We start from the raw sequence: 12,101 nt of genomic DNA on the forward strand, positions 1-12,101 counted from the left end.
GAGCAGCCTGGCCGGAAAGACCCTGAATGCCGCCCCCAAGGGCCCGGGCACTGACTGGGCAGGGCACCCGCGGTACCAGGTGAGCACGGCACGCTGGGCTCTGGAGACGAGGGCACGGTGCAGAGCTCATGCACACGGCCCAGTGGCCTGGGCACTGACTGGGCAGGGTACCCACGGTACCGGGTGAGCGCGGCACGCTGGGCTGTGGGAATGAGGGCACGGTGCAGAGCTCATGGGCTGCACCAGGGCACCCGTGGTACCGGGTGAGCACAGCACGCTGGGCTCTGGGGATGAGGGCACGGTGCAGAGCTCGTGGGCTGCACCAGGGCACTCGCGGTACCGGGGGAGCATGGCACACTGGGCTCTGGGGATGAGGGCACGATGCAGAGCTCATGCCATGCACACGGCCCAGCGGCCTGGGCACTGACTGGGCAGGGCACCCGCGGTACCGGGTGAGCGCGGCATGCTGGGCTCCGGGGATGAGGGCACAGTGCAGAGCTCATGCCATGCACATGGCCCAGTGGCCTGGGCACTGACTGGGCAGGGCACCCGCAGTACCGGGTGAGCGCGGCACGCTGGGCTCTGGGGATGAGGGCACGGTGCACAGCTCGTGCCATGCACACGGCCCAGCGGCCGGGGGGGGCGTGGGCAGGTACCTGAGCCGGCGGGGGGCGCGCGGCTCCGGGCGCTGCCCCCGTGTAGTTGTGGTAGTGCACTCCGTCGTGGCTGTACTGCAGCCGGTACTTGGTGACGTAGCCCCCGGCCGTCGGGCCGCCCTGCGTGACCAGCGCGCTGACGAAGGTGGGCCGCAGGAAGTCCACCTGGAAGTAGGGGCTGTGGTCGGTCTCCAGGGGGCTCCAGCCTGGCTCGATGTTCAGTCTGGGAGGGGCAGAGGGGAACCGATGGGGCAGGCCCAGCGCCAGCCCCGACTGAGAGGGCGAGAGCCGCACAGGCCCTGGCACCCTGGAGTGGGGAGTCACCCACCAAGATCGATGGACGCCAGGGCCCTGCCACCTGACGGCTCCATCCCTCAGGGGGCTCCGCAGCTGCCACGGGGCATGACCCCCCTCAGGGCACCCACTCCCCTCCCGTCAGCGGGAAAGGGGGCTGGTCGCAGCACCTGGAACCCACACGTGACACAGAGCGCCCTGCACGGCACACAGGGACCTCGGCTGCCCTCCGGCCCCTCGCCTGAGATGCTGCAGGGACAGACCCCAACCCACTGATCCCAGCCCCACTCCATAGCAGGGAAACTAGCCCGAGGCAGCCTGGAAACCCCCGCCCAGGGGCTGAGCCCCCCCGTCCATTCCCAGCTAGGTCTATGGCTATGCTCCGAGCCTGGGGATGAGTCCCCGCTCGCCAGGTGGGGGGCGGCCAGGGGCCCTGGTGGAGCCGGGCCGAGCTGAGAGCCGCGGGATGAACTCACACAGCTGTTCCAGCTGGCACAGGCTGGCGTGAGCATGGCTGGGGGAGCGGGGACCCCAGCCCTCGCTCGCACCACGGACGTCGCCTGAGACTGACCGGAACTAACCCCTGCCGCTGGTCCAGGCGCCGGCTGGGCAGAGCCTTTCCAAACACGGCCAGCCCCAACGCCGGGGACGGAGAATCCACCACGTCCCAGGGTCAGTTCCCACCCCGCCAGCCTGACCGTGCCCATCTCCTTCCAGCCACAGGGTGTGGGGGGAACCTGTGTCCGCTGGCCGGAGGGGCCCTCCCCCTGTTCCCAACCCCGAACCCCGGTCAGAGGGGCCCTGCCCCCGTTATCGCCCCTGTGCCCCACCCGAAGGGGCCCTGCCCCCATTCCCACTCCCACACCCTGGCCGGAGGGGCCCTCCCCCCGTTCCCACCCCCATCCCCTGGCCGGAGCGCCCTTCCCCCCATTCCCGCCCCCGTTCCCTGGCCGGAGGGGCCCTCCCCCCGTTCCCTCCCCCATCCCCCGGCCGGAGGGGCCTTGTCCCCATTTCTGCCCCTGTGCCCTGGCTGGAGGGGCCCTCCCCCCATTCCCGCCCCCATCTCATGGCCAGAGGGTCCCTCCCCCTGTTCCCGTCCCCATGCCCCGGCCGGAGGGGCTGGTCACGCCGCAGGGGGCTGCTCACATGTTGGGCACCGTGTTGAGGCGCCCGGCGTCCGGGGGGTTGCTGTCCCGGTGGGAGGAGGCGCCCAGCTGCTGGTAGCGGATCCTGCCATCGCCCAGGCCCAGCGGCTCGCTGCAGGGACCTGCAGGAGATGGGGCAGCTCAGAGCGGCCGTGCCCCCCCCGCACCCCTCCCCCACGGCGGGTAACCCCGGGAGGGCCCCCAATGGCGGGGGGAGGGCAGTACCTGTGGGGGTGGGGAGGACGTCTCCAGGGAACAGCCAGTCCTCTGTGCCGTTAGACACCTGCACCATCGGGGAAAGAGCCGTTAGCCCTCCTGCCACCGGCCACCCAGCCGCCTCTCCCCTAGTCTGCCAGGTCAGGTACCATCTGTGACCCACCCGCACCCCATGGCACCATCGACAGCCCCTCCCTCACCCCTGCAGCCAGCCGCTCCCCTGCCCACCCCCTCCAGCCATTCATTTCCCCCTCCCCCACCCCTGCAGCCAGCCGCTCCCCTCCCCACCCCCTCCAGCCTTTCATTTCCCCCTCCCTCACCCCTGCAGCCAGCCGCTCCCCTGCCCACCCCCTCCAGCCATTCATTTCCCCCTCCCCCACCCCTGCAGCCAGCCACTCCCCTGCCCACCCCCTCCAGCCATTCATTTCCCCCTCCCCCACCGCCAGCCGCTCCCCTCCCCACCCCCTCCAGCCATTCATTTCCCCCTCCCCCACCCCTGCAGCCAGCCTCTCCCCTCCTCACCCCCTCCAGCCATTCATTTCCCACTCCCCCACCCCTGCAGCCAGCCGCTCCCCTGCCCACCCCCTCCAGCCATTCATTTCCCCCTCCCCCACCGCCAGCCGCTCCCCTCCCCACCCCCTCCAGCCTTTCATTTCCCCCTCCCCCACCCCTGCAGCCAGCCACTCCCCTGCCCACCCCCTCCAGCCATTCATTTCCCCCTCCCCCACCCCTGCAGCCAGCCTCTCCCCTCCCCACCCCCTCCAGCCATTCATTTCCCCCTCCCCCACCGCCAGCCGCTCCCCTGCCCACCCCCTCCAGCCATTCATTTCCCCCTCCCCCACCCCTGCAGCCAGCCACTCCCCTGCCCACCCCCTCCAGCCATTCATTTCCCCCTCCCCCACCCCTGCAGCCAGCCGCTCCCCTGCCCACCCCCTCCAGCCTTTCATTTCCCCTTCCCCCACCCCTGCAGCCAGCCGCTCCCCTCCCCACCCCCTCCAGCCATTCATTTCCCCTTCCCCCACCCCTGCAGCCAGCCGCTCCCCTGCCTACCCCCTCCAGCCATTTATTTCCCCTTCCCCCACCCCTGCAGCCAGCCGCTCCCCTCCTCACAGGGGTCCCTCCCTGGGTGGCAGCCCAGCCAGGCAGGGTGGGGGGGCGGGGGACGTGGGGACAGGCCATTAACACACGAACAGGGCAGCTGGGAGACTCCCCTCCCTTCCCCCGCTGCAGGCTCTCTCACCTCCTTGGCGGGTGACGAGGTCTGCCTGGGGGCCCAGCTGCTGAGAGAATCACAGCAAAGGGGTGAATTAGTGGTGCCCCCACAGAAAGCTGCCTCCCGGGGGCTCCAGTCCCAGGGCATGGGGCAGCCCCTCTCCACCGGCCTGGGGGAACCCCCGGCCCAGGCCTGCCGCTCAGCTCTGCCATGCTGGGGAGTGATTCAGGGCAAGGCTCCCGGGAGAGGAAGAGCCCCGCAGAGCCAGGGGTGCACAGGGCAACACGCGCCTGCTGGCCAGCGGGGCCTGGGGAATGGTAGATACACCAGGGGGGGTGGGGGGCTGGGTGTGACAAAGTGGGACTGTTCTTAAAGTTTCCTCTGAATACTGTGGGGGTGCCTGAGTTTCTCCCATGCAGTTCTTAAGTCTCTAGGTGGTGGTCAGTGTACATAAATGGCCGACACTCTGTCCCGTGGCAACTAATGGCCTGGGCCCTCCCCCCCTGCAAGGGGATGCTAACAGTGTTGGAGAAGCCCGGAAAAGGCCAAAGTCCAGAGGAGCAGGGGCTGGAGGGTGAGTCAATTTGGGGCTGGCTGAGGACGAGGAGTGAGGGCAGACGTGGGGAATGGCTCACTGCCCCCTAGAATGGACCCGGCCGAGGGGTCCTGTTCTCTGGACCTACAAGCTCTGTTTTAGACCCTGTTCCTGTCATCGAATAAACCTCTGTGTTACTGGCTGGCTGAGAGTCACGTCTGACTGTGAAGTGGGGGTGCAGGACCCTGTGGCTTCCCCAGGACCCCACTTGGGCAGACTCGCTGTGGGAAGCGCACGGAGGGGCAGAGGATGCTGAATGCTCCAAGATCAGACCCAGGAAGGTGAAGCCGTGTGAGCTTCTTGCCCTGGAGACAGTCTGCTCAGAGGAGACTTCCCCAGAGTCCTGTCTAGCTTTGCAGGGAGCAGTTCCGGAGCATCATAAGAACATAAGGATGGCCACACTGGGTCAGACCAAAGGTCCATCTAGCCCAGTATCCTGTCTACCGACAGTGGCCAATGCCAGGTGCCCCAGAGGGAGTGAACCTAACAGGCAATGATCAAGTGATCTCTCTCCTGCCATCCATCTCCACCCTCTGACAAACAGAGGCTAGAGACACCATTCCTTACCCAGCCTGGCTAATAGCCACTAATGGACTTAACCTCCATGAATTTATCCAGTTCCCTTTTAAACGCTGTTATAGTCACAGCCTTCACAACCTCCTCAGGTAAGGAGTTCCACAAGTTGACTGTGCACTGCGTGAAGAAGAACTTCCTTTTGTTTGTTTTAAACCTGCTACCTATTAATTTCATTTGGTGACCCCTAGTTCTTGTATTATGGGAATAAGTAAATAACTTTTCCTTATCCACTTTCTCCACATCACTCATGATTTTATATCCTCTGTCATATCCCCCCTTAGTCTCCTCTTTTCTAAGCTGAAAAGTCCTAGCCTTTTTAATCTCTCCTCATATGGGACCCGTTCCAAACCCCTAATCATTTTAGTTGCCCTTCTCTGAACCTTTTCTAGTGCTAGAATATCTTTTTTGAGGTGAGGAGACCACATCTGTACACAGTATTCGAGATGTGGGCGTACCATGGATTTATATAAGGGCAATAAGATATTCTCAGTCAGAGGGCTGGTCCACACTAGGGGGGGGAAATCGATCTTAGATACGCAACTTCAGCTACGTGAATAACGTAGCTGAAGTCGAATATCTCAGATCGGATTACTCGCCCGTCCACACGGCGCGGGATCGATGTTCGCGGCTCTCCCTGTCGATTCCGGAACTCCGTTGGGGTTGATGGAGTTCCGGAATCGATATAAGCGCGCTCGGGGATTGATACATCGCGTCTAGATTAGATGCGATATATCGATCCCCGAGCAATCGATTTTAACCCGCCGATACGGCGGGTAGTCTGGACGAGGCCTTATTCTCTATCCCCTTTTCAATGATTCCTAACATCCTGTTTGCTTTTTTGACCACCTCTGCACACTGCATGGGCATCTTCAGAGAACTATCCACAATGACTCCAAGATCTTTTTCCTGACTCGTTGTAGCTAAATGAGCCCCCATCATATTGTATGTATAGTTGGGGTTATTTTTTCCATTGTGCATTACTTTACATTTATCCACATTAAATTTCATTTTGCCATTTTGTTGCCCAATCACTTAGTTCTGTGAGATCTTTTTGAAGTTCTTCACACTCTGCTTTGGTCTTAACTATCTTGAGCAGTTCAGCATCGCCCAGGGACTCCGTGACAGTGGGGTATTGGGATGGACCTAGCTGGGGAATCTCTTCCCAGTGGCAGGGCTGGGGCCCCACGGCTCAGGCCCAGGCCTGGGGACAGGCGGCAGGGTTCGCTCCTACGCTGACCCCAGGATGGGCCGCCCAGACTTGCCCCTCACTGTACACCCGCCAGCTGTCTCTGCGACACATTCCTGTCTCCGACAGGCATCGTCACAGGAGCCCAGGGAAACCCCCACCTCTGCCTCACGCGGTACCTGGCTGTGCTGGCAGGGGGCACCGTGCTCCCGCGCAGGGCGCCGCAGCCGGCCTCGTCGGTGCCGTCTGGACAGTCGCTGACGCCGTCACACCGCCGGGAGGCGTCGATGCAGCCGACAGACAGTGCGCAGTGGAAGTGGGAGAGGGGGCAGCGCCAGGGGGCGGAGGGCCCCACAGACGGGGCTGTCCCTGCGAGGGGGCACAGAGCCGGGGCTGGTAAGCGGCCGAGCAATGCTGGGAGGAGGGAGCTCTCCGGGCAGGCATGGGAGCAGAGGCTGCACAAGCCAGCCCAGCTCAGCCTTTCCCAGGCTCCAGGCCAAGGCCCAGGGGGACATTTCCTGTGTCTGGCAGCCCTACCCCGGGCCCTCCTACTCTAGCATGTGGCTGCAGCTCCAAGCGCCTGGTCTGTGGGCTTTGCTCTGCCACCATGGAAAGGCAGCCCCCTCTGGGCTAGGAGGCGGCCTGATCGGACGGGACTTACCCTCCCAGACCTGAGCTGCAGCTACCTCAGAGGTGGTTTGCAAAGCTTGCTCCCCCAGCACTAAGCTGCTGCTCCCTCTGGGGAGGCCCACGGGTTAGGGTTAGGGTTGAACAGCCACACAGCCACTGCCCAGCCAGCAAGGGACAGGCCGAGACCCCAGGACACTCCCTGAGCCCCGCAGGGTTGGCCCCAGCACTGCCCCCAGGCTGGATCCTACTGCTCACCGCAGCGCAGCTCGTCCGAGAAGTCTCCACAATCATCGACTCCGTTGCACATGGTGCCGTGGGGCCCAGCGGGGACACAGCGTCCGTTGCGGCACTGGAACTCCCCGGTTCGGCAGGGCCTCCGGCCCGGCGGTGTGGTCGGTGCCCTAGGGGTCACTGGGGGCAGGGAGGAGAGAAAAGCAGGTATGGGGGTGTGACGTTATTGATATAAACTGGGATCATATAGAACATGGTTTGCAACCATGGTCCTGTAGTGGCACCAAATCTTATGTAAAGGGGGTCATATAAGGTGTCTAAGACCAAGTTATAAGTTGCTGGTTATGATTATGCTGTCTGTATGTCTGTATCATTTTGTAGTTGAAGTTATAAGTATTGGCTCTATACTGTCTGTATTTCAAACTTGTGCTGTGTTACTGGGAAAGATCCAAGACAAGTGGGTGTTAGCTCTGCTTAGCCTGCCTGATGGCCCATTAAGGACCATCAGCTACACAATTAACCCATTAAGAGGAGGCAGATACGCCTTGTAACTCAGCAGGGTGTGCAGAAACTGGCCCATGTGACTGCAGACTCCATTTTGCTGTAATTTTCCACAGTAAGAACAAAGGAGTGTTCTTACACCTGGAAGTGCCTATATAAGGCTGATGCCTCATCTCCATCTTGTCTTCAATCCTGCTTCTTACCTCTGGAGGGACTTTGCTACAAACTGAAGCTCTGCACAAAGGACTGATGACCCATCCCAGCAGGGGATGTTCTCCAGAGACTTGATTTAAACCTGCAGTTTACTCCATCACTGCTACAAGCCTGAACTAAGAACTTTGCCATCACTGTATGGAATTGATTCCATTTAACCAATTCTAGCTCTCATCTCTATCTTTTTCCCTTTATGAATAAACCTTTAGATTTTAGATTCTATAAGGATTGGCAACAGCGTGATTTGTGGGTAAGATCTGATATGTATATTGACCTGGGTCTGGGGCTTGGTCCTTTGGGATCAAGAGAACCTTTTTCTTTTACTGGGGTGTTGGTTTTCATAACTATTCATCCCCAGGACGGGTGGCACTGGTGGTGATACTGGGAGACTGGGGTGTCTAAGGAAATTGCTTGTGTGACTTGTGGTTAGCCAGTGGGCTGAAACCGAAGTCCTTTTTGTTTGGTTGGTTTGGTTTGCCTTAGAGGTGGAAAAACCCCAGCCTTGGGCTTTGACTGTCCTGTTTGAGCAATTGGTCCTGAACTGGCACTCTCAGTTGGGTCCCGCCAGAACCGCATTGTCACGAGGGGGAATGAGGCAATTCCAGGTCAGTCCCTGGAGATGCCCCTGTCCTGAGAAACCAGACTCCAACCCCAGGGGGCGCCCTCATCGCATCTGCCCCTTGCCCCTCCACCTTCCCCTGCCTCTCTCCAGACCCCCTGTGACAGAGTGTGGGGGTTTCTTGGTTTTTTTCCGTGTTTTCCAGGGGGTGGCATGCAGAGGGAGGAGGACTGAGTTCCCCTGGGTGTTATGGGTTTAACAAGGGGAGGGGAGAGGGACTTTGTTGTTCCAGAGGACAGGAGAGGGAACTTGGGACCCCAGCCAATGGCCAGGAGGATGGAGACCCCAGCGACTGGGGACCTGGTGATCCGGAGACCCAGCTCAGGAGTCGCAGTCAGTTCTGGCCAGTGGGAGGACAATGGGCTGCGGCGAGAGGACCCCGGTGACCTGACCAGCCGGTTCCAGCCAGAGGGGCCAGAGGACAGAAGAGGGGAGAGGAGACCCAGGCAACCCTGTTTCCCTGGAGAGAAGACAATGGACAGAGGGGGCTTGGGGCCGGGGATACCGGAGGCCCAGCTGGGAAGCAGGGGGGCTCTGGGCTGGAGAGGGGGAGCAGGCAGAGTCCACCTGGCTGCAGGGGGACTGGGATGCGCGGGGCTGAGGGAGCCAGGCCTGAGGCCCTGAGAGTTTCCTGTGCTGTGTTCAGCTCTCAATAAACCCTCCTGTGTTACGCTGGCTGAGAGTTGCTCTGGGCTAGAGAACAGAAGGCATCAACCCCTTCTGGGGTGGAGGCCCAGGGACTCCAGAGCGAGGGGACTCCCTGAGGGGGCCCACGGCACAGACAGACGTGCTGAGGCTCAGAGAGGTGCGGCTCCAGGAGGTGGAGGGGCCTGACCCCAAGAGAGAGTGGCCCCCCGAGAAGAGCTGCCGCACTGAAGGGGCACCCCCCATGGACTGCATGGGGCCACGAGTGGGCACGATCTGTGAGTCCGTGACAGCACCCCCGGGAGGGGCCAGGGTGTGGTACCTCTCTCGCAGCCCAGCAGCTCCGCGCGCAGAAAGATCCCGTTGTGGAAGTCGTGGGGGAGGATGCGGACGTGCCGGGCACGGACCATGCGCTGGAAAGTCCTCACCACCGGCGTGGAGTCATCGGCGTTCCCCAGGAACAGCTGCAGGGGGAGCGACCAGCCGGCTCAGCCCCATATGCTGCACAGACGCCACAAACACGCACATGCCCCGAACATGCACACACACACACACACACACACACACATCCTGAACACCTCCCAACACATACACACATGCACGCCCCAAACATACACACCCCAAATACCTCCCAACACACGCACAGGCTCTGAACACACACACACACACATGCTCCAAACACCTCCCAAGACATGCACACACACACGCCCCAAACACACACACACACACACGTCCCAAACACTTGCAAACATACACCCAGAACACACAACCCTAAACACACGCACACACCCCAAACATACATTCACACCCCAAAAACATACACACATATGTGGAGAAAGTTCAAAGAAGAGCAACAAAAATGATGAAAGTTCTAGAAAACATGAGCTATGAGGGAAGATATAAAATATTGGGTTTGTTTAGTCTGGGAAGAGAAGACTGAGAGGGGACATGAGAACAGTTTTCAAGTACATAAAAGGTTGTTACAAGGAGGAGGGAGAAATAATGTTCTTCTTAACCTCTGAGGACAGGACAAGAAGCAATGGGCTTAAATTGCAGCAAGGGAGGTTTAGGTTGGACATTAGGAAAAACCTCCTACCTGTCAGGGTGGTTAAGCACTGGAATAAATTGCCTAGGGAGGTTGTGGAGTCTCCATCACTGGGGATTTTTAGGAGCGGGCTGGACAAACCCCTGTCAGGGACGGTCTGGGCAATACTTGGTCCTGCCGTGAGTGCAGGGGGCTGGACTAGATGACCTCTGGAGTCCCTTCCAGCCCTATGATTCTATGATATGCGCCCCCCCAAACACACACATATGCGCACACCCCAAGCATGTGCACACACACAAAGATACACGCATGCACAAAAGTTCCTGCATATCCAAATGCTCACACAGCCACAGCCTCACATACACCCCCAGGGGAGCAGACCCCTGGAATGAAGTGGGATTTTTCCAGAATATTTTGTATGCATATTGTGTGTGCCTCAGTTTCTCCTATGCGCTGCAGGTGGTGGCGGGGGAGTGTTTTCTTTGCAGAAAAATCCAGAGATCCATGTGGGGCCCAGCTATTTATTACCTAGCTACGGAGGAGCAAACAGGAGTCAGGAGGAGACCGGGCAGCCCTGTTTGTCCAGGGAGGAGAGGAACAAAGACCGAGGAGTAGGGGGGTGACCACCTGTGGGTCATGGGCGGCTGGAGACACACTTCTGGACTGGGGTGGGGGGGACTCCACAGAGGGGTCTGAGCCCACGGGCGCTCTGGACACACCTCGCTGGCCCCTGCTGTAACTTTCCCCTTCTCTGTGCTAACCATGGAAGGTCTCTGTGAGTCCAGACGTCTAATAACCCTCCTGCTCCTACACCGCTGCCAAGAGGCACTGAGTCTCAAGAGGTCGGGTCGTTGCTCCCTGTGGGGTGTACGCCTCCCAGGGGTGAGATTTGAGTGGGCTCGCTGCGGGGTTTCATGGCGGGAAGCGAGGACTGAAGGCTCAGAGGTGCGGCCCCAGGAGGCGGGGGGGTCGAGGCTTACACCAGTGAAGGAGCATGACCCTAAGGGGGCAACACTCTAACAGGGTCCTCCCAGGTACCGCTCCAGAGCCCCGGGGGAGCCCTGGGCCAGTGGAGCTGTGACAGCCCCCAAACCAAGTTCCCCCCGGACGCCTCCGCACGGCTGCTGGGGGGCTTGGTCAGGAAGGTACCTTGGGCTCCGGCTGGGCGTCCGCAGAGACCTCCCGGTATGCGTGCCACCTCAGCCCGTCCATGCTGAACTGCAGGAGGAAGCTGGTAACGAAGGCGTCCGAGGAGCCTGCCCCCTGCACCACTACCCCTGGGGGATGAGAACACAGCACAGCTCAGGGCCCTTGCAGGGACACGGGGCTCTCCGGGGTATGGGCTGGGGAGACCCAGGAATCAGCACCAGCCTGTGAGCTGAGAGCTGCCCCTTGGCAGCAGGGCTATGGGAGGGTTGGGTCTGATGCCAGCCCAGTTGGGCCTGGCACCCCGGCTGCACAGCGCCATACGATCGTCCCCAGCCCGCTCACCTGGAGAGCAGGACCCAGTGCTGTCAGCCCGGGACTGGCCTGCCGGATGGCTCAGCCTCTTATCCAGTGGCAGGGAGTCCCACAGCCAACAGCCAAGGGCTGAGGATGATGCCCCGGCTCAGTGACCCATGTCTTCCTAGGGATACAGGTGGCCCAGGCAGTAACCGGGTCCTGGGCTGCTGAGGGCTCTGAAGGGGCCCCGCATTTTGCCCAGCCCAGGGTATAGAGATCCAGGGCAGGGCACCAAGCAGTGGGGGATGTGTAGCAGGCAGCCTGGCACCACTCCCCAGCACTGCCCTAGGGCTCTGGGGTCTCCTGCGCCTCCCAGAAGCCAGGGAACGCAGGGGGCTTCCGGGAGGCGCAGGAGCATATAAGCACATAAGAGTAGCCAGACTGGGTCAGACCAAAGGTCCGTCCAGCCCAGTGTCCTGTTGTGACCAAGTGGGGTGTTCTGGCTGTGTTCTGTGAATGCTGAGTGGGGAGCATTGACCTGGGAAGGTGGCAGGGGAGTTGTGCTGGGACTGCTGGCATTGGGGAAGGGAGGATACCTGAGCATGTCACCTGAGAACCAGGAGGGGGGTTGAAGGCCAGGTGACACCTCTGCCAGGGAATCTGGACAAAGGCTGGGGGAGGAGCCAGGGGGAGGTTGAGTGAGAGACTGGAGCGTTTCTCAGTTTGAAGCTGGCTGGGGCCCCCAGATGGACCTAACTAAGTGGGGTCCTGTTGTCTGTACCGGCAAGACCTGTGTTGGACTGTGTTCCTCTCATCCAAATAAACCTCTGTGTTACTGGCTGGCTGAGAGTCACATCTGACTGCCAAGTGGGGGTGCAGGACCCTCTGGCTTC

General features: G+C 60.8%; 1 protein-coding gene across 1 annotated transcript in view; it reads right to left on the reverse strand.

Moving 5' to 3' along the window:
* Positions 1-12,101, reverse strand: part of LOC127045947 (SCO-spondin-like) — a 162,019-nt gene that overhangs the window by 80,151 nt on the left and 69,767 nt on the right. Inside the window, exons 44-51 of the mRNA XM_050942846.1 lie at positions 10,915-11,042; positions 9,043-9,184; positions 6,767-6,922; positions 6,061-6,250; positions 3,552-3,591; positions 2,321-2,378; positions 2,097-2,217; positions 657-879 (exon numbers count right to left, since the gene is read on the reverse strand). Of these exons, the coding sequence (XP_050798803.1) occupies positions 657-879; positions 2,097-2,217; positions 2,321-2,378; positions 3,552-3,591; positions 6,061-6,250; positions 6,767-6,922; positions 9,043-9,184; positions 10,915-11,042 (1,058 nt within the window). The remainder of the gene's footprint in view (positions 1-656; positions 880-2,096; positions 2,218-2,320; positions 2,379-3,551; positions 3,592-6,060; positions 6,251-6,766; positions 6,923-9,042; positions 9,185-10,914; positions 11,043-12,101) is intronic.

Source organism: Gopherus flavomarginatus, chromosome 2 (assembly GCF_025201925.1).
Source record: "Gopherus flavomarginatus isolate rGopFla2 chromosome 2, rGopFla2.mat.asm, whole genome shotgun sequence".
Taxonomy (NCBI): Eukaryota; Metazoa; Chordata; order Testudines; family Testudinidae; genus Gopherus; species Gopherus flavomarginatus.